The following is a 21,327-nucleotide window of genomic DNA, read 5'->3' as shown; positions in this document are numbered from 1 at the left end:
TCCCCCTAATTATGAGAGTAATATATGCTTGCTGTAACGTACAGAGTTTCTAATGGGGCAGGGACAGTCCTCACACTAAACACTAGAAATCCTTCTCATATAGGCGAGAAGGTGGCTGCTGAGCCTGTAATGAGCCTGAGCAGGTCCCTGGGGCTCATCGTGCAGCCCAAGGAAACGCTGAGGAACAGTCTGGAAGCTGGGTTGCCTTTCCAGCTGGGAGCTGCAGCAGTTAGGGGTAGTTCCCACCCCACCCCTCCGCCCCTGCCTCCTCTGCCCCTGCATCCATACCCACACGCAGGGCACTCTTGCGCCCCTTTGTCCCTGGAGTTGACCCAAACCTGTTTTTGAAACTGTTGATATTTTTAGCTTCCGTCACCTCTGTTCTGTCTCCTGGCTGCCCCTCTGCGCAGGTCAGTGTCTTCACTGCTGCTCGGGGAAGCCAGGACGAAGTCCACGGATTTGAACAACTCACTGTGCCCGGTGATCTCCTGGCACTGGCATGGCATTGGCCTTCGTTACTGATCTCTGCTCAGCCCCACCTCTTCTGCCTGAAGCTGCAGTTCCTGACTGTGGCCTCACAGGACAGCCACGATCCCTTTGATTGTTTTTGATTTCTGGGTTTTTTGGGGGTTTTTTGGTTTTGTTTTGTTTTGTGTTTTGGGCATTTGTTTTGCACTTCCCCTGAAAGCTGTGGGGTATTGGTAGTCTAGGCCAAAAGAGCCCTGATCCCTTGGAGCTGGGGACAGTGACAAGTCTAAAAATGACAGCAGTCACCAGTACTTGCTACTTTGGGGTGTCCTGCATAAACATATTGTAGAAAGTATATCGAGTTCATCGGCATTTGTTGAACAGAAAGAGATGGTGTTGAACGCTCATTTGTAAGCCTTACCCCATGCGGGCGGGGTGTGGTGGGGCAGGGTGTGGGGAGGGACTGGGGGAGGAGGATGAGGACGGTGGGGGAGGTCTCTGCCTCCCCTCTGAAGGAGGACGGAAAGTCAGTGCATTCTGTTTTCAGAAGAAGAACGACTGAGTCCTTTAGTGAGACCCAGAGGGATCCATTCAGGGGGGTGGCAGGGACCCACTTGCCAGCCCAGGAGCACAGTAGGAACGGGCATATATTTTAATCCACTACAGCCGGTCTGTCCCGGCCCTGCTGTCACAACCAGGACTTTGCATAGCGTATATTTTTACAACTGTAGAGGAGGGATGTGGGATCTCAAGACTGGACAGATTCTTAATTAGGCAGCTTGAGACTCCCAGTGTAGGAGTTTGGGGATAGTCCTTTGGAACCTAAATTCCTTTCCCCCAGTAATGCTATTAATACAGAAACCTGGCTTTGGAGTGACATTGCTTCCTGGGGAAGGATCGAGATTAATTGCACTTTTCATGCCCTGTACTTTCTGCATTACCTGTAATAATAATGTACATAGATTAGGTAGGGAGGATATTAAACAGAAGGATTTATGAACATTTGAATATTAAGTTGGTTATCTGTGGCTACCTTAAATGCAAGGTTGTCAGAAATAATTACAGTATACTAGCAAATACTGGCTACCAGAGACAGTATAAATACCCTGAGTCAGTGCATATTGGGCTTTCGGCATGAATCATTTGCTCAACAAGGATTGGGAATACGTTCTTCATATTTATGAGGAGGAAATGAAAGAGAGCACGGGATGGGGGAGGGGAGAGGAACAAGCAAAATTAATGATGTCGTAGACCCACCGTATTAAACCCAGTAGAGCAGCAGCCCCGTGTGCGGAGGGACCGCACTTGGGCTGCGGGAAGCTTGGACAGTGCAGCGTCCCATTTTGTATGCGTGGGAGGGTTCTCGATGCCTTTTTTTTTTTTTTTTTTAATGGCCACAGCACTGATGTTCTGGTTTTATGATCAGGGACATTTGTAGAGTGTGGAGGGTGAGGTCGCTAAGTGGTTTGCAGTTGACTTGTGTAAAACCCAACTTGTCAAGTAGAAGACATTTGAGAAGGATATTGATGAATGCCCATCCATCTACGGGGCAGGAAAACATACCCAGTTGTTAATTTCTCAATGCAGAAAGCAGCGATGACATGGAAAAGCAACTGCCAGGAAAGAAAAAAATTATGATAGATTAGATCAGGCAATTCTGAAAGCAGCTGATGTTTTCAAGTTAGGTTAACGGTTCAAACCTCTTCTACACAGTCAGAGATTTATTCTGCATTAGTAAGGTTCCGCTTTCCACGTGCGGCGCCGAGCCGTGCATTGTTTCCCCGAGACCAAGCTACCTGAAATGTAATAATAGAAAATAGTCGTCAAATGCGAGAGGTATGAAAGAAGGAAACGGGTTTGTGACAACAGGGCCATAAAAGCCCGGTCACAGTTGACATTTGACACAGTGACCTTCATAGTGAAGTTTGAAGAATTTATTTCATTTGTGCACTTTCGGGTTTATAATGTATTTATGAAGTATACTTCCATTTTTATTGTTATAGTTTGTCATATAAGCAAATCCAATTTGATTTCCAGCTCTGGCCCACCCAGTTGAAAATGTACCCCCAAAACATTACGCTATTCAGTAGGTATATTTTAGTAGGTAATAATTAAGGTAGGTAATAATTGAACACCTACTGTGTGCCGAGAAGTGTGCTAAGCTTGGGTATCTAGTAGCAACAGACAGTTTTGGTCCTCGTGGCTCTTGAACTGTCATGGGGAGACAGATATGAAGAAAGAACCTCACACATGGGCCATTACCAATCGGTAGGGAAGAAAAGAGAGAGCAGCCAAGAGAGATAATAGTGCAGAGTTCAGAGGGTAAGAAGTCCCTGATCGGCCGTCCAGGCTAGTGTTGGCACAGAGCGTTTCAACCAGAACCATGGGCTGCAAATGCCGGTGTGTTTACAGAGGGTGCTGTTGTGCAATTACATGACGGTGCATGCTGTCTTCAGAAAATATTTTTGCACTGGTTACAGAAAGCGCGCACTGTGGACCCCCTACGCTACCACTAGGTAGAGACTTTAAGAGGCCCTTGTGCGTGTCATTTTAGTAGATGTGTGATATGGAGGCAGCAGGGCTTTCCAGTCTGTATGAGTTGACGATTCCTAGGATTTTACAGAATTGTATCTAGCAACCGAAAGGTGTGTAGTACGCAGATGGGCCATCACGTAGGAGTGAGACTGGTTCTCGGGAGGGTTCGCACGCAGCTCTCTCCTGCCGCAGTGACTGCCCCGGGAATGTGCCTCCCATGCTGCAGGCCGAGTGGCAGCCTGGTCCCAGGAAGCACGCGCAGCTGCCCTCTGCTGGGTTCTGTCTTGAGCGTCTCCCAGGTCGCCGTCTAGCTAACCAGAGCCGTGTCCGAGTGAGTGGCGTGGAGGTGCGGCCGATGAAGCTCCTTCCCGGGGGCCCCCCGAGTCCCTGCGTAGCCGCTGGGGAACATTAAATGGCACCTACTCTAATTAACCTGCTGTCGTAAAGCTGCATGAGTCATTGTGTTAAATATGCATCTCGAAGCCAAAATGGCAAACCCACCACAGGGCTGTTCAGATTAATAGTCTGTGTCTCTTTTCTTTCTTCCCAAGAGTCATTTAGGGAACGTGTTAGTGGATATGAAGCTCATTGACATCAAGGACACTCTGCCTGTAGGCTTCATCCCAATTCAGGAGACGATGGACACACGTGAGTCTCCCTTTAGTACCACGCGTCACAATGGGACTTTTCTTCCTCCAGGTATATTTTTAGATGGTTTGTGTGTGCATTTTTCTTCGGGAACATTTTAGGGGGCCTTGCTGCACGCCCGTGACTAAACCCTCCTGCTTGTGCGGTATGCCTGACTTGGTTCTCTGAGGAGTTTGTGGCGCTCTGGGAAGCAGCATGCAAATGAGCAGAATATCCTTTTCTCTTAGAACGTGCTCCCTGCTGACTCGGCTCGCTCAGGAACGGACCGGTGAGACTGGTTGCCGTCCCCGCTCGGTCCATCCTCTGGTGTCGCGGAAGCCAAGCTTAGCACAAGACCCACAAACAAAAGGAAAAAAAAAAAATCAAAGACGTCCAAGGAATATAAGTGCAATACTGTCCTTATTTTTGGCTCATGGAGCACACGAGAAAAGCAGAACCAGAAAGACTGCGCATTAGAGGACACAGGCTCGAATTTGAGGGTCTGCTCAGATCCCGAACCACGGTGAGCAGAAGCAAAATCACTGATCAGCCGAAGCTCCTTCAGGATCCTGGAGGGATCATGTCATGCCTGTCGGCTCTGAAATCATGCCGGAAAACCTCTGGATATTTGAGCCTCCTCATTCTGATTCAGCTTAACTTGTTTTATTTTTAATTACTGTCACCAATTTTAGGATGGCGCCAGCAGTGAAATAGTACGTGAAAAACAAAGACAAGGAACCCTTCCTTTATTACACATGATTCATTTATGAAATCCTGTATCTCATTCTCTGTCACGCAGACCTTGTGTTTCCATGGTTAGCCATTGGACCCATAATCCGCTGTTTTCTCGCTAGCATTTCGTACAGACCAGACTGGGTGTAACTACACAGAAGCCGCACAGCCGTTCTTTTCACGAGACGAGCTGAGTCCGTTGTATTGCATGTTTTTATTTTCCTTGTAGTCCTCTCACTTCTGGACATTGTGCTTTTACTTGTTATCCTATGCTTCAGCTACTACTCATGCTAGCTGGTACGTGGTAGGTGACGTACCGGGCGCTAAGTCCCTGGTAAATGCTTTACGTACCTGACATCACTGGCTCTCCAGGGGACCCCGTTTGGAGATGGGTGTTGTCATACCCATCCCATGTGAGGAAAGTGGGACACAGTAAGTGCTGAGGGTTTAAAGAACTTATCCACGGTCACGCATCTGGAAGCGGGGGCATCGCGAGAGGACACATGGGAGTCTGACTCTAGCCCTAGCATTTACCACCATGCAGCCCTGTCATGGCATGTGGTTAAGTGCCTTTTACAGATAGATTTGATGTATTTATGCATCAGGTGTGGCTGGTATCAGTTCTATTGAGATATAATTCACATACCATTAATTTACCCCTTTAAGAGATACAATTCAGTGGTTTTTAAGGTATTCCCAGAGTTGTGTGACTATTACCACAATTGATATTTTAGAACATTTCATCACACACCCACCCCTCAAACCCTACACCCATTGGCCACCACTCCCCATTTCTCTCTAACCCTCCCCTATCCACCCCTTCCCAGCCCTGGACAACCACTGACTGATCTCCTTTCCCTACGGACTTGCCTATTCTGGACATTCCATGTAAATGGGATCCAACAGCATGTGGTCTGTCGTGATGGGCTTCTTTCTCAAGGCGTGATGTTTTCAAGGCAGGTCCATGTTGTGGTGTGGGTCAGTACTTCATGCCTCGCTATTGCCAAATCAGAGTCTGTTGTACGGACTCCTGCGTCTTGCTGATCCACTCAGCTGGAGGACATTCGGGTTGCTTCCACTTCGGGCTGTTGTGACTAGTGCTGCTGTGAACATTCACCTTCAGGCTTTTGTGGGGACATGTGTTTTCATTGCTCGTGGGGCCAGACCTAGGAGTGGAACTGCCAGAGTCTTATGGTAACTATTTACCTTCTAGAGGAGCTGCCAGACCGTTTTTTCAAAGGAGCAGCACCATTTTACATACCCACCCACAGTGTGTGAGGGCGCCTGTGAGTCGCGTCTCCGCTGACACTTGTTACTCTTCTGTCTGTCTTACTGGGCACAAAGTGGTCCCTCATGATTTTGACTTGCATTTCCTGATGGTTAATGGTGTTGAGCAGAGTTTTGTGTGTTTGCTGGCCGTTTGTATATCTTCTGCAGAGAAATGTCTATTCTGATCCTCTGGCATTTTAAATTGGGTTGTCTTTTTTATTATTGAGTTATAAATATTTGAACATATTCTAGATATAAGCCCTTTCTCAATTATATGGTTTGTAAAATTTTCTTCCTTTCCGTGGGTTTCCTTTTCATTTGTTGTCCTTCAAAATATGCAAGCTTTTTATTGTGATGGAGTTCCGCTCATTTATGCTTTTCCTTTGTTGCATGTGTTTTTGGTGTCATACCTAAGAAAGCATTACTTAATTCAAGGTCACCAAGATTTATGCCCATGGTTTTATTTCCTGAGGGCTTTATAGTGTTTGCTCTTACACTTACATCTTTGTTCCATTTTGAGTTCATTTCTGCGTGTGGTGTGAGGTAGGGATCCACCTTTCTTCTTTCACACATGACGGTCATGTTGTTCCAGCGCCATGTGTTAAAAAGACTATTCTCTCCCCCGTGGCATTGTCTTGGTGTCCTTGTTGGAAATCAGCTGACCATAGATGTGAGCTTGTTTCTGGACTCTGATTTCTCTTCCATTAATCTGCGTGTCTTTCCTCATGCCAGTAGCACACAGTCTTGATGACTAACTTTGTGGCAAGTTTTGAAACGAGGAAGTATGAGTCTTCCACCCTCATTCTTCTTTTTCAAGATTATTTTGCCTAGTCTGGGTCCATTGAATTTCCATCTGAACCTTAGGCTTAGTCCATTTCGGCAAAGCAGCTAGCTGGGATTTTGATAGGATTTGGTGTCGAATCTATAAACCAGTTTAGGTATGTATCAATCTTGAAGCATTTTCTTGTGATGAGTTTCTAAGTACTGGAGGCTGCTGGGTCTTAGGTCCTCTACAGTCGGCTCCAGCCTTCCTCTACAAATGTCTTCCTCATCTTCAAGTAACCCCTACTTTACCCAAACTGAGGCACTCACTGTGCACTCTTCACCCTTGTTTCTTTCCTGACTCTACTTATTTGCTTTGTTGTTTTTTTCCCTGTCTGAAAAGCCCTTTCCCTCAACTCTGAGTGCCCACACTTCATCTTTCAAGGATGAGCTTTAATTCTGTCCTCTGCACGAAACCACCTCTGACCTCCAGACACCCGTTTCCAGCAAGCCCTCTCTCTTTTCAACAGTCAGTGGGGATTGATGAATGCCTCGTACAGGCACCTCAGGCTTTGCGAGAGAAGGCGACTGACTGAGATGCCGGCCTTTCCCTCCGGGGGCTTAGTCTGGTGGGTGACTCGGCCCTGCAAACAAGGAGTTGCCTCACAATGTAATCAGAGCTCTCTCTCACCAGTCAGAGATCAGGGACTGTCTGCCTTCTTTGCTGCTTTCCTTCACTCCCGGCACAGCACACATTCAGTGGAAGGAGGGAGGGAGGGAAGCACCACAGGTCACAGTGCCCAGAAGCCAAAGGAAGTAATAGATTCTGTCTCTCACTTCCCACCCCAACTCTGACGGGACGCATTGCAGCTTGGCCTGGAGGGGGGCAGGGGAGAAGCACTTGGACTCCACAGTCAGACTCACCTAAGATTGAGTCTGGCTTTGCCACTCACAGCTTTAGTGCCCCAAGTGAATGACTTCACCTTGTGGGGCCTCAGTTTCCCTATCTGTAAAATGGGGGGATTGGTATCTACCTCACAATGTTGCTTTCAGCTTGCGTTTTAGCCACTTCCGTGTTTTCTGGACATCCTCACTACCTGTCTTTCTCTTTGAGGACAAGATCTGTGTTTAATTCATTTGTGAATCACCGGAGACACCTACCACACACGGTGCCTTACTCAGAGGATGGGCTCCATAAAGATAAGCTTTATTATTCTCTCTTGCCAAATTAACTTCCAGAAATACCAGTTCACGATGCCACTAATGATACAGGCTTGTGCCTGTTTTCCACAGGCCTGCCAGCATAGGTTTTAAATTTTTATTCAGTTTTACTATTCTAATTTTATTTAATTTTCATGTCATCATTTATTAACAAGACTGAACATTTTCACAAGTGTTTGCTTGCTGCCTTTGCTTACTCTTATATGACTTGTCTGCCTGGGAACCAAAATTGCCTCGTAGACTTGTATTAATTTCTCACTTCTCCCTCGTGCTTTTCTTAGTTTCAAAATTTGCATTGGTGTTCATTTTTGACAACTAATTGACTTACAATGTCTTCATATTCATAGACTCTAGAGCCACAGGGGATTCCCCATTCTGCATTTTCCTCTTAATTTGTTGAACCAGTTAAGGGAAGAGGCCCAAGGCTGTGTCCTGCCCGGGCCTGTGGTCTAGTTGTGTTAGGCCCCAGTGATCCTGGGTGGGAAGGCTCTTCCCCGTGATCGTTGTTCCCCATGGACATTCTGAGGGCAGGTCCTGGCATCACCCATAAGCGTCTTATCACACAAGGAGGGTGAGTTTAGGGCCGCCCATTCAATTTGGGTTGTATGGTCATTTCCTGGAGCCCGTCCCCAGTGGGGAGGGTAAGCCAGGCTGACCAGATGAACCCATGGTCAGCTCTGTGCAGCGTCAGTGCCTTAAGGCCCCGATTTTATAAAGTCAGCCAAGAAGATGAGACTCTTATAATGAATTTAAAATAGTTTGTTGCTATCCACACAATACTTAAAAACTGGAAGACTGTTTGTTTTAGTAAAGTGCTGTATCCTTTCTGTGTGTTCATTAGCATGACTGAACACATTTCTATTGACTCTGTATAATATGTTTACTTAAAATTAGGCCCGTTTAAGCATGTGTAATTAGTGGCTCCTTCTACCCTGAGTTGCTGTAGACGGAGGAAAAGAGCAAAGAGCAGCGTGGCAAAAGCAAGTAAGAGACCTGTTTCCATTTCTATGAGGGAAGGTCTCACCTTCTTCACACTTTCCCAAGTCTGATCTTACCAGTTCATATTTTTGAAGGTGCACTGTTGGTATGGATGTTCTCCCCCAGGATACCATCCCTGTCTTGTAGGGTACGATGTTTGGGGTCTGGATTCAGAACATTATGAGTCATAGCTCATAGATCTGATCTAGCCCTCAGTTTCCTTGTCTGGGAAAAGAACCCACCAAGTTTCTGAGATTCTACCTGGCTCTTTAAAAAAACACCCTCCCCGGGGCGCCTGGGTGGCTCAGTGGGTTAAGCCACTGCCTTCGGCTCAGGTCATGATCTCAGGGTCCTGGGATCGAGTCCCGCATCGGGCTCTCTGCTCGGCAGGGGGCCTGCTTCCCTCTCTCTCTCTCTGCCTGCCTCTCTATCTACTTGTGATCTCTCTGTCAAATACATAAATAAAATATTAAAAAAAAAAAAAAAACACCCTCCCCTCAGTCAGCGATAAGACACCACCACTGATGGTAAGCTCCCTTTGGTCAAGCCAAGACCAGAGGCGTGACTGTCCTTCCCTCCCCGCTCGGTGTCTGATTTGAGTGTGCTTACTTCCTGCCCCGGAAGTGAAAGGTCTTGAAAGTCAATGCCAAACGCTGACATAAATTGTGCACTGGAGGCTTACTGGTAGTTATGATGATAAGAACATTCATGGCTATGCTCTATTGACCACTTACTATGAGCCAGGCGCTGGGCTAGGAGAAGCATATGATGTTTTATCACATTTCATCCATCTGATGTCCCTTTGGGATAGGGTTTTAGTAAGTCCCTTTTACAGATAATGAAACCTAGGCTCAGAGAAATTAAGTCACTTGCCTAAGATTGTAGAATTGATGGCAGAGTTGGGACTGCAACCCAGGTACACCTGACTCATGCATCCAGTGGATTGGAATTGATTGGGATTCATATTTTAAAACCACAAATGAACAACAACAACAAAAAAAACACCTGGTTGGTCAGCATCGTAGTTCACTAAATCACCAGCTCATTGCTTTAAGACTTACTAAGTAAGAGCAAAGAATCATATATCTATCTTTCCTTTCTGGTACCAAAGCTTTTTCAGGGAGACCAAGTAGTTGAAGAAGAAAAGTTACTGTTTACGTAGAAGAATTCCAGCTAATAAATTCCAGAAGGAATCACAGAATTAGAAAATCGTGTGTTGGAGAGGATGTGGAGAAAGGGGAACCCTCTTACACTGTTGGTGGGAATGCAAGTTGGTGCAGCCACTTTGGGAAACAGTGGGAGATTCCTTAAGAAATTAAAAATAGAGCTTCCCTATGACCCTGCAATCGCACTACTGGGTATTTACCCCAAAGATACAGATGTAGTGAAAAGAAGGGCCATCTGTACCCCAATGTTTATAGCAGCAATGGCCACAGTCGCCAAACTGTTGAAAGAACCAAGATGCCCTTCAACGGACGAATGGATAAGAAAGATGTGGTCCATATACACGATGGAGTATTATGCCTCCATCAGAAAGGATGACTACCCAACTTTTGTAGCAACATGGACGGGACTGGGAGAGATTATGCTGAGTGAAATAAGTCAAGCAGAGAGAGTCAATTATATGGTTTCGCTTATTTGTGGAACATAAGGAATAACACGGAGGACATGGGGAGATGGAGAGGAGAAGGGAGTTCAGGGAACGTGGAGGGGGAGATGAACCATGAGAGACTGTGGACTCCGAAAACAGTCTGAGGGTTTTGGAGGGGCGGGGGCTGGGAGGTTGGGTGAGCCAGATGGTGGGTATTATGGAGGACACATATTGCATGGAGCACTGGGTGTGATGCATAAACAATGAATTCTGAAACACTAAAAAAAAATTTTTAAAAATACATAAAAAATTTTTTTAAATCACCATTTTGAAAATTTTAATGAGAGTATGGATCTAGGCAGTGGTCATCAGGGGATGAAAACACTGCCCAAAGAATGGTCGTTGGGGACTTCACAGCCCATGTTAGCAGGCCGACCCTACCATAACCCCTGCAGGGTGGCAGAACTGGACGCCGTGCCTCATGACTGGACGCCACTGGACATCTCTGCACCGCTTGCAAAGCCTTCCTACCTAAAAGAAACAATCTAACCTGCATCTAATCAAGTCTCTTGCTCCAACTGCCAGTTCACAGGAAATACAGGAGAATGATGCAATTTCAGCAACGTTCCGGTGGCCTGAAGGAAAGGGGAGGAGAGAGTTAGTTACAGAGGAAAAAGGACCTAACAGGCCTACCAACCAGATCCCTGGCATAGATGTCATTTCGATCTTGATCGAGGCAAAGCCATAGTTAAATGGTGTTTTGGAGACAATGGAGAAAACTTGAATGTAGACTGTCTACTGGGTCATGCTGAGGAGTCATTGTTCATTCAGTTGGGTGTGATCACAGCCTGCTGGTCACGTTCAAACAGACTGTCGGCCGTGGATGCTTACTGAGACATTGGTGGGAGACATGACATGGTGTGGGGATTCATTTAAATCCTCCAGCAAAACTTGCCAGCGAGCAACTTGTCTGCGGTCCACAATGTTGAAACCAGATGAGGGGAACAAGTGGGTTCACTCTGTTGTTCTCCCCACTTGGGGGAATGCGTGAAAATCTCTGTAATAAAAAGTAAAAAAGAAAAGTCCACATGGCATAGTTAATAATCAGGGTGTCTGTGTATCTGTCCCTGATGGCGTGAGCAGGGAGCAGACGGTGGGTATGGGCTTCAGAAGCCAGCCTTATGGGTTTTTTTTCCAGCTCTGCATGCCCCTGGGAGCCCTTCCCAGCAGGGGGGACCGGGGTCAGGTCCCGAATGCAGGAGCGGGGCGACTGGAGTCCACTCTGCAGTCACGGCCTGGGCACCCTGTGGAGGGCAGGAGGGGCGCAGCCCAGCGACCCACGTGGCTAGTCGCTCCTGCCGCCAGGAAGGGGACGTGACAGGAGACATTCAGGATAGAGATGCTGGCACCTGGACGACTCACACCTTTTCTTGTTGTCCTTTTCTTTAGAGGAACTGGCTTTTAGAAAAAAGAGGCTGTGCATCAAATTTATCCCACGGGATTCAACTGAAGCCGCCATCTGTGACATTCGGATCATGGGCCGGACCAAGCAGGCCCCTCCTCAGTACACATTTATCGGGTAAGTCCTAGTCACACGGATGTCATCTCTTCTCTCTGACGAGAGAGCTCAGGTCACTCCCTGGGGTGAGAATGCGTGACCCGCGGGGCTCTGGGCCACCTGCCTCTCCGGCCTGAGCTCTCATCGCTGCCCTTCCCGCTAATGCTGCTGCCAGTCCAGACACCGAGCTCTTGACCTCTCTGGGCCTTTGCGCATGAAGCTCGCTCCTGCAACGGGCCTTTCCTTCCCTCGTCCTTCTGTGTGTTCGTCCTTCAGGCTCCTCAGGGGCCTTGCCGCATACCTGAAAGTCCAGGTGGCCTCTCCTTTTTGCCCGCTCGGCCTCCAGTCTCTGCATTGCTTCTTCATCCCCACTAGGGTTTGAGGAACACCCGTTTGTACCCCTGGGCCGAAGACCCGGATGTGATGGTGAAGGAGCCAGCAGACACCAGCTCTCTTGGAATTGGTGTTCTAAGAGGGGACACAAGCAACAAACAAGAATTCAATGAGTGAGACCGTTTCAGTTAGTGGCAAAAATAAAACACAGCAGTGAATGGAGGCTGCTTCAGTGAGGTGCCGGGGAGGTGGGGGGGAGGTGACATGGGACAGAGATGCCGAGAAGAAGCCAGCCATGCAGAGATCTGAAGCCTTTTAGGCTCAGGAGAGAAGAAAAAGTATAAAGATGGGAATGGGTGTGGTGTGTTCAGGAGCAGAAAGCAGCGCAGTGTGGCTGAGGTGGGTGAGCAAGGCTGAGTCGGGCGTTGGGGTGAGCGGTTAGCAGGACCTCATACAGCACAGAGGCAGTTTGGATTTTATCCCAGGCACGCTGGAGAGTCGCTGGAGAGTCACTGGAGGGTCTGAGTCAGCAAGAAACATGAGTCTCATATGACTACATGGTAATTCCTTGTGCACTTCTTCAGTCTGATGTTCATCTTCCCTGAGAAGCAGAGGGCAGCTGAGGGCTAGGCCCACTGTGTCTTGTTTACCCGGTAGCCCCAGTACTAGGCACGGGCCCAGCTCTGTAGCTGTTTTGTAAATACGAAGTACAGGGAATCTCAGGATTTCACTCTGGACTCTTGTCAGTGACCAGAAACCCAACCCAGGCTGGCTCAAGCAAAAGGAAGAATTCATTGGCTGGCCTAACAGCAGAGTTCTGGGGCAGGATGGCTTCAGGTGTGGCTTGAGCTAGGTGCTCAGAGCACATCACTAGGATCTAGTTTCCCCCTGTTTACCTCCTTGCTTTGATTCCATAGGGTGGATCCCATTCTTCTACATGTTCTCCCTTGATGAGTGGACTAGTGGTGGTGTGGGAGTTCTGCCTACTTTTCCTTCAGGTTCAGTTTCTGAGGCAAAGAGCAAGTCTGTGTTCTTGATAATTCAAACGGGTTCTAGAATTCAGTCTAACTGATCTTGCTTGATCTCACTGAAGTCCTGTGCATTGTCTGAGAAACCAGAACTGAGCTAGAAATGGGATTGGCTCCATTGGAACCCAGAGGCTAGGACCGAGGGGTTGACTGCACCCCCAAATATGGAAGGAAGAAGGCAGAATCAGAAAGAGGAGTGAGTGGATGCTGGATGCCCAGGAAATTAGAGATACTCATTACATTCAGTCAACTGGATGTTGGGTCTCTCAACTGAAACTGAAACTCAGGTCTTTCAAACTAATGAGTCCCCTAGATGGTTTTCGGCATCCCTCTCTCCCTGCTCTGCTGGTACCCCCCCCCCCACTCGTCCCCATGGGTGTGCTCCCCTCCTTGACTTTCGCAGTAGCCTCTGGATCTGAGTTATGCTCTGTTTTGCTTCTTGTTCACTTGAACCCAGGTTTTCACTCTACAAACTTTTCTCCGTGGGCCTTTTGCCGTGGGTGATGGCCTGGAGGTGTGGTGTTTGCGTGGAGGTCCTGGGAGCAGGTGTCACGGGAACAGACGGTTTTCATCCTGGGGCACGGTAGTTCCTTTAGACCATTCGGCTGTGGAATCTGAGTGCTCCGTCTCAGGATTCTGTGATCCCCTCCCTCCACACTCCAAAGTCCTGTTTTGCAACATGGTTTAAACTAATTATATAAAGAGCATTACAGGAAGAGGAAACAGTTAAGAGAATGACTGTACTTCAGGTACCTAGAAGCAGCCATTTACATATAAATAGTAGAAACCAACAATTTAATAATGAATTTTTAAAGTCTAATTTTGTCACTATGTGTATTTTTAATTACAAGCTATAGTCCTTTAAAAGACTCAATTTTTAATCAGTTTAAACAATTCTAAAGCATAGATTGTTACCAAATGTCTTGATAATCAAAACTAGAACCTTCTTTCTCTTATATCATTTTGAAAAGATAGCTAAATAAAGCATATTTTGTATCCTCTTGGGGCAAAAAATTCCTTTTCAGAAGACAATTCCAGTATTATTTTTAAGGAAGGAAAAAGGACAGTGTCCAGAACTCTGAGTCATCACCTTTTTCTTGAAAATGAACATATACATTACTCTGCAAGAGCTCAGGGTTGTCGGCTGGGGGAGACAAACCCCAGGCTGAGAATAGCCCCTCCGAGTCTGGGACCACGGGGCCATCGCTGAGGTGTGATGGAATCAGCCATCTGATGAGCTGTGATCGTGGTTTAGAATACTTCTGTAGTGTACTGAGAAGTTACCAGACGTCTCCACTGAATAAATCCGTCCTCATCGTTTGACGAGATGCAGTTCTATGGGGGCAGTTGAGAAGTTTTAAGTTGGATGTGGCTAAAATAATTCCGTTCCAGTTCCTAAGACCAAACCTGTCTCAAAAACACTCCTACTTGGGTGGGGTCGCACATCAGGGAACAGGAGACCCGATGTGGCATCTGTTGAGTCCTTTTGTGGCCGCTCTTGTTTGTAGTGGTTCGTGGGGCACATGCCTCAGGCTTTGTGGTTTGAAGAGGTCTCACCAGCTGCCCCTGCGAATGAGGCCAAATGCAGGTGACATCCAGGCCGTAGGAGTTTATCCAGAAGTTGGGGACGTGTCCTTGAGCAGGGTGGCGCTAATTCCTGTCATAGGGAAAAAACCTGGCACATGGGGGCGCCTGGATGGCTCAGTCCTTAAGGATCTGTCTTCAGCTCGGGTCATGATCCTGGGCTCCCTGCTCAGAGGGGAGTCTGCTTGTCCCTTTCCTATGCTCCTTACTTCTGCTCATGCACTCTCTCTTTTTCTCTTTCAAATAAATAAAATCATAAAAAAAAAAGGCACATGCATCCACTTGCCCATTGTTGCCCCATCTGTCTCACCATAACCACAGAAAAGACTTGGAGTGGATTACTACAGAATTATACATAATGAAGTGGCCAAATCAAGAGAATTCTGAAGACTGAGAACCAAGGACAATGTCAATAGTGTAGTAGGAGGTCTGGCTCCAGGGCAGGTAAAGAAGATGGCAAGTCAGAGAGCCTGCCTTGTTGGGACAGTTGACTTCACAGTAGGCTCTGAACTCTAACACCCAGACCACAAAGAGCGGGGATAGAATGGATCTTTACCGGCAAGAGCGGTCTCCCGGGCGTTTGAGGCTGTGATTCTTTTAACCGAGCTGGTTTGCTTTGTTGCTCAGGTAAATGCTTTGTGCTGGCCACACCATGACAGTTTCTCTCTTCTCCCAAAGGGAACTGAACAGCATGGGGATCTGGTACCGAATGGGCAAAGTACCGAGGAATCATGACTCATCTCAACCCACAACACCTTCCCAGTCATCAGCTGCTTCCACCCCGGCCCCCAACCTCCCCAGGTGAGGCCTCATCGGTGGTGTCTGGTGCTGTTAGACGTGTTACAGTGATGTGGTCTTGGGTCTCACTGCGTAACGTTTTGAACTCTTCCCCTTAGCATCTACTAAAAACTGCAGAAGCAATAGACTGCTAGAGAGGATTTTTTTAAATTTTTTTTTTAATTTTAAAGATTTTTTTAAAAATCCAATTAGAATTCTCTCTTGTACCCGTATTCTATCTTGTGCATATTCAGCTCCTAAGACAGCAGAATATGTGATGTTCAGTTGGCTTTGCTCTTCTAAAGAGCTCGTAGCTACACACAGACACGTGACTTGTAGCCACGTGGTTGGGAACACCGGCCCTAAGAAGGGAGAATTCCTTCTCCGCCTTGGCCAACAACTCCTTCGAGGGCTGGTAAGCCATTTCGTTCATGTTCATATCATTTCTTTTCCCACTGAGCTGCAAACTAAGAAATGGATAGTTTGGGTATGAGAAGAGCGAGGAGGTTTTCAGGAGGTGTTGGTTTCAATAATTCCACAAAGAAACTTAGGTGAGGAAACTGGTCACCTGATTTCAGTTCTAATAGAGGTAGTCGTGGTCTCTGTGAAAAGCAGGTGGTAAAAAGCATCCTATCAAATAAAAAAACACTTACCCTCAGCCCTGACTTCTCATGGTGAGCACTGCATAACGTCGAGAATTGTCGATTTCCTATGTTGTGCACCTGAAACTAATATAACATGTGTGTCCACTATAGTTCAATAATAATAATAACAGCAAAAACCTGGGCCTTATTATAGTGGATTATTTGAGGGCAAGAAACAGCAATGAGGGATTACATTTGAGAAAGGCATTACAAAAGTAAATAAAACAAGAATTGGCGAGGCTGTGCTGTTTGGGGAGGGATGTAGCATAAACGAGAATGCGTCTAAAAGCTCCCACGTGGGTGAACACAGATGAACAGGAGCAGACTGGGGGGCTCCTCCAGGGCCCCACAAACCCCACCACACACCAGGAGGTACCAAGGAGCCAGTGGTGTGGCCGCCAGGTCTCTGTGCACTGTTCCCTTAGCTGAGCGTCCGCCCCCCTCAGTAGAGCACCAGGAGCCAGAGCTCAGGGGACTCTGTCCTTTGGAACACCCCCCATAAAGACAGTCTGGTCTTTCTCTCGATAGTTCCACAAACCCACTGATACTTGAGCTTGACTCCTCAGAATCGCCTGGAACTTGATAAGTAGTTTTTAGTCTCGCTTTGGCATGAAGAGCCAGCAAGAGCTGGTGAGCTGCTTAGAGTCTCAGGGTGACTGTGGCGCGTCTCCAGTTTACGGGTACAGGACTAACACAGCTCAGGTCAGCATTTTCATGGTCCTTTCTCAATACCCAGAGCATTGGCACAGCTGTGGTCACTGTCGCCTGTGCAGGGGGTCAGCTCAGGCCCATTGCCCGTGCCCAGGATCGGCTCAGGCCCATCACCTGCGCTCGGGGTTGGCTCAGGCCCATAGCCCCGGAGTGGTTACAGCTGCTGCCTGTTGACATCACATGGTCTAGAAGGGCCTAAGCTTGGGCCCCACCTCCGGGCAGGCTGGAACTTTCTATTGAATCAAGAGCACTGCTTCTCCCAGTTAAAGCAGGAAGCGCAACCTCTCCAGAAACTTACCAGGCGGAAAGAGAGCGCGGTCACTAGCAGCTGAAGCGAGACGGCCCAAGAACGCAGGCCGCAGGAAGCCGAGCAGAACTGAAGGTAGTGCGTCCGAACAAAAGGTTTATAAGGTTTATATATTTTATGCATAAGCGCTTGCTGTATAGTTTGCGGTTTACAAGGGCTACAAGGAAGTTGGATCAGTTTTGTTTTACTTGCCAAATGAAACAGATGTCAAAATAGCCCATATAAAGTGTATTCCTGGGGCACCTGGGTGGCTCAGTCGGTTAAGTGTCTGCCTTCGTCTCAGGTCATGATCGCAGGGTCCTGGGATCGAGCCGCGAGTTGGGCTTCCTGCTCTGCGGGGAGTCTGCTTCTCCCTCTCCTCCCTGCTGGTGCTCTCTGTCAATATCTCTGTCTCTCTCTCTAATAAAAAATCTTTAAAAACAAATAAATAAAATGTATTCCTGTGTCACTGGGTTAAGTCCACCGTATGCAGAAAGATAATTAAATGTTATGTTAATGCTTCCGGCTAAACGCCACCTTCTGTCCCCAGCTTTCTTCCTCTCTCGCTAGTCAATCCTTTCTAGGTGGCATGCACATCACTGTGAGCCTCCTAATGTATGGAGGGAAGGCGGTGTTGTCTTTGCTTTTTGTATTTTCCTATCCAGTACCTTTGACTTAAAAAAAGAAAAAAAATGAAATGCTGATGTTTCACTCAAAATTTCCACTGCAGATTTATGAAACGATGACCATCTTATTTCCTTGAGGCTTTGGGTATGTCCTCTCCCCAGCAGAGGAATCAGATAGCTTTCTCTCCGGTGATGGTGAGCTGTGGGTGACGCTTGTTTTCCTGTGTGGCAGTCTACAGTTGGCCCATCGGCTGAAGGCTTCCAAATCCAGCTCCCGTGACCTCCTTCTCTTCCTCACCCCTAAGCTTCAGACTTTAAACCCGTAGTCTCTTCTTCCCTTGCTTTTTCATGTTGCAGTGTCTTTGCTCATGTGGACAGCTATACAATGGTGTGTCTCAAATCCCCTGTTTTAGATGGCGGCTCAAAAGCCTCCTCTCCCAGGAAGCCTTCCCTGAACACCCTGGAGTTGGGTCTGGGCTGGGCTTTCCTCTCCCAACGCTTCTTCTCACCCGTCAGGCCTTCACCTTGGGTTGTGGACACGTTGTGAACTCCTTGAGGGCAGGAACCTTGTCCAGTGCCTGTTACCTCCTAGCGCTCCGCCCAGATCCAGGCACGTGTTCAGTTTTGCAGCAAATGCTTCTCCAACAGCCTGGGACCCGGTGCTGCAGGCCGCCCAGAGACTACTCCTGAGTCTCTGAGCACTCCTTGGGTCCTTTCTGACTGGAGCATAAGCATAAGAAATACTTCAAGTGTGGTCTTTTGTGTGGCACAGCGGGGCTAGAGAGAGCGTGTGCGGTGATGCAGCGCCCTCTACTGACCAGATTTGGAGGTGACGGGGAAGACTCACATGCTGGTTCCCAGCAAGGGACAGCAGGCCCTTCGCCCAACAAATCCCTGGGTGGGGGACTACAAGGGACCAAGGGAGGGGACAGTAGCAGACCTTGTTGCCTGCTTGAGCTCAGGCTTTTGTCTCAAAAGCTAAAAACCTGTGCTTATGTTATAAAAACCTCCATTGCTTATGTTGTTACTGTTCTTTCAAAGAATTCCGTGCCATTTTTTTTTTTTTTAAGATTTTATTTATTTATTTGACAGAGAGAGAGATCACAAGTAGGCAGAGAGGCAGGCAGAGAGAGAGGAGGAAGCAGGCTCCCTGCGGAGCAGAGAGCCCTATGCGGGGCTCGATCCCAGGACCCTGAGATCATGACCTGAGCCGAAGGCAGCGGCTTAATCCACTGAGCCATCCAGGCGCTCCCCCCCGCGTGCCATTTTTTGAAGAGCTGTTATCCCCAGCTTATTTCAGGCAAAAAGAATGGTTGGTTTGGTGGACTTTTCCAGAGTTAATGAGTCATCACCTGAGGACCTCCCAGTCCTCTCCAGAGGCAGGTGCTGGCCCGGGAACAAGTGCCTCCTGCCTGTTTCCTTCCTGTTGTTGCAGAGAATGCTAGTTGGGAAGCCAGATCTGGGCTTGGCCTTTCAGAATGGTTGGGCCGCTAGAGAGAGGAGGGAGCCCCTTGGCTGTATCCAGTGGATCAGATGCAGCGTTCGGTCAAGTTCACTGCAAAAGACAAGATGACATGTCTCAGCAGAGCTCTTCTTCCTTGGCCAGTGATGCTTTGTCTCACATGCGTACATCTCTGCACACATTTCCTGACCATTTCCAAGCAAGAAGGGCTTGCCACCTCTCCCAGGAGTGGGGAGCCCCTGTTTTCTCTCTGGGCATCCGTGCTGCTCTACCCTCTCTCTGCCTGTCTGCTCTGCGTGCCCTACTCGGCATAGACTGGCCTTGGGGTTGAGGCACGGTCCCCTCTCCCCGTGTGTCCGACGGCTGGCCTCAGCTTTGCAAGTCAGCCTGGTACACACAAGCAGACAATTGGCGTGCGGATGCAGGCTTTTCTGATGCTCTTCCATGCCCCTGCCTTGGGACAGAGGGAAGGGAGCAGAAGCACCTTCCCGCTTCAACCAGAGCGGGTCCCGCTCCTCCCTCTCGCACCGGGTCTCACATACCGTTCTGCTGCTGCTGGTTCTGAGGTTTGGAAGAGCTCCGGGAGGCAAGTGAATTCAAAGCTGATGGAACACCAGTTGCCACAGAGTGTAGATACGTGAATGGTTCCATGTCGTCCCGGGAGGGGGCCTCTGGTGGACCACTGCCCCCTGGCTTGCTGAGCGGTGGAACCAGTGGCTTGATAAAGACATCAGAGGCACGCTTATCAAATTTGCAGATGACACAGAGTCATTAGGGAGAGCTGATGTGCGGAATGACAGAATCAATACTCCGCCTTCTCCTCTACAGCTAGAACACCGTGCTGGAAGCAGGGGATGAAAGGTGATGGGAGAAAGCCTCATCCCCCACCCCACCCCAACCCCCAGGTTTAAAAAAAATCAGTTGCACAAGAATGAAACCGAGAACCCTGGCTTAGCAGTGATTTGTCCTCAGTGACCAGGTGGGCCCGAACTGGGATTGTGTGGAATGCGGCCTGGTGTGCCCAGTGGGGCACATCGCGGCAGCTAGTGTCCGGCTCCTGTCAGGTTCATCGGGAGGGGCGCGTCCACGGCTACGCACCACCCCGTAAAAGTTAACCAAACTGAGCACTGACTTTGGGGACGAGGAATCGCTGTTTTGCTCTGAGTAGAGACAGGGCTGCCGGCCCCAGGTGTTCAAATGGTCAAGAGGTAGCAGAGAGAAGGGTTTCCAGGTGGGAGTGGGTCGTTGGCAGGCCCAAGAAGAAAAAAATTAAATCAAGTGGACTGAAGTTAAGGTGGCAGATTTAGGCTTAACGTGTTCCCCAAAAATGGAGAAAGAACTCCCCCAAAGGCAAAAATCCCATGGCGTTGAAGACGCCCCACTCAGAGGTGGTGTCCGCCCGCCGCCCATGCTGCAGGCAGCATCCCAACAGCGCTTGGCTTTTTCAGAGCTGCCGGGGTTCTTCCTAAGCCTATGTAAGAAGTGTATCTTGCCCCCAACCTCAAAACATCAGGCTCCCTCAGCGTCTGGGTGGCCCAGTCAGTTAAGCAGCCAATGCTTGATCTCAACTCAGGTCTGGATCTCAGGGTCATGAGTTCAAGCCCCACAGTGGGCTCCACATTGGGTGTGGAGCCTACTTTTAAAAAAAGACTCCACAGACCTGCACGGGAGGTCCTGCTGACACCTTACCGAGGGTGCCTCTGGGCAGCTGCAGTGGGTGGGAGGGGGTGCAGCACAGGGAGCTCGTCACCGGGGCCTGCACGTGTGGCTTACCGTGCTTCCTCGTCATCTGGCTTGTGGCCGTGGTTCCTTTCCGTTACCAGTGCTGCTGTGTGGGTGTGTCTCTGAGCTGTGGAGGGCAGTGGGGCCCCCTCCCAGGGATGGAGAGGATGGAGGGCACGGGGGGCCCCCGGCGATGCTGACCCTGAGTCTGTGTCCTGCCATGGACGTGTACTGTGCCCCTTTCTGGGTCCACCCGAACTAGGTAGCCCAGACTACCTGTCCAGAGTGCTGGCATTTCTAGCTTACGTGGACCCCAGGCTCGGGCCAACCAAGGAGAGGCGGAACGTATGGTTCTAGGAGCTTCGCTGTGCCCTTCCCCTTGGCCTGAGTCTTGCACATTGGGCTTCTGAAGG

At 48.6% G+C, this 21,327-nt stretch overlaps 1 protein-coding gene across 1 annotated transcript in view; it reads left to right on the top strand.

The window, feature by feature from the left end:
- MVB12B (multivesicular body subunit 12B) overlaps positions 1-21,327 on the top strand; it is a 187,024-nt gene that overhangs the window by 60,286 nt on the left and 105,411 nt on the right. The window contains exons 4-6 of the mRNA XM_046022416.1: positions 3,555-3,651; positions 11,633-11,762; positions 15,365-15,487. Coding sequence (XP_045878372.1) covers positions 3,555-3,651; positions 11,633-11,762; positions 15,365-15,487 — 350 coding nt within the window. The remainder of the gene's footprint in view (positions 1-3,554; positions 3,652-11,632; positions 11,763-15,364; positions 15,488-21,327) is intronic.

This window comes from Meles meles, chromosome 11 (genome assembly GCF_922984935.1).
Source record: "Meles meles chromosome 11, mMelMel3.1 paternal haplotype, whole genome shotgun sequence".
Classification (NCBI taxonomy): domain Eukaryota; kingdom Metazoa; phylum Chordata; class Mammalia; order Carnivora; family Mustelidae; genus Meles; species Meles meles.
This window is presented reverse-complemented; position numbering and strand designations above follow the sequence as displayed.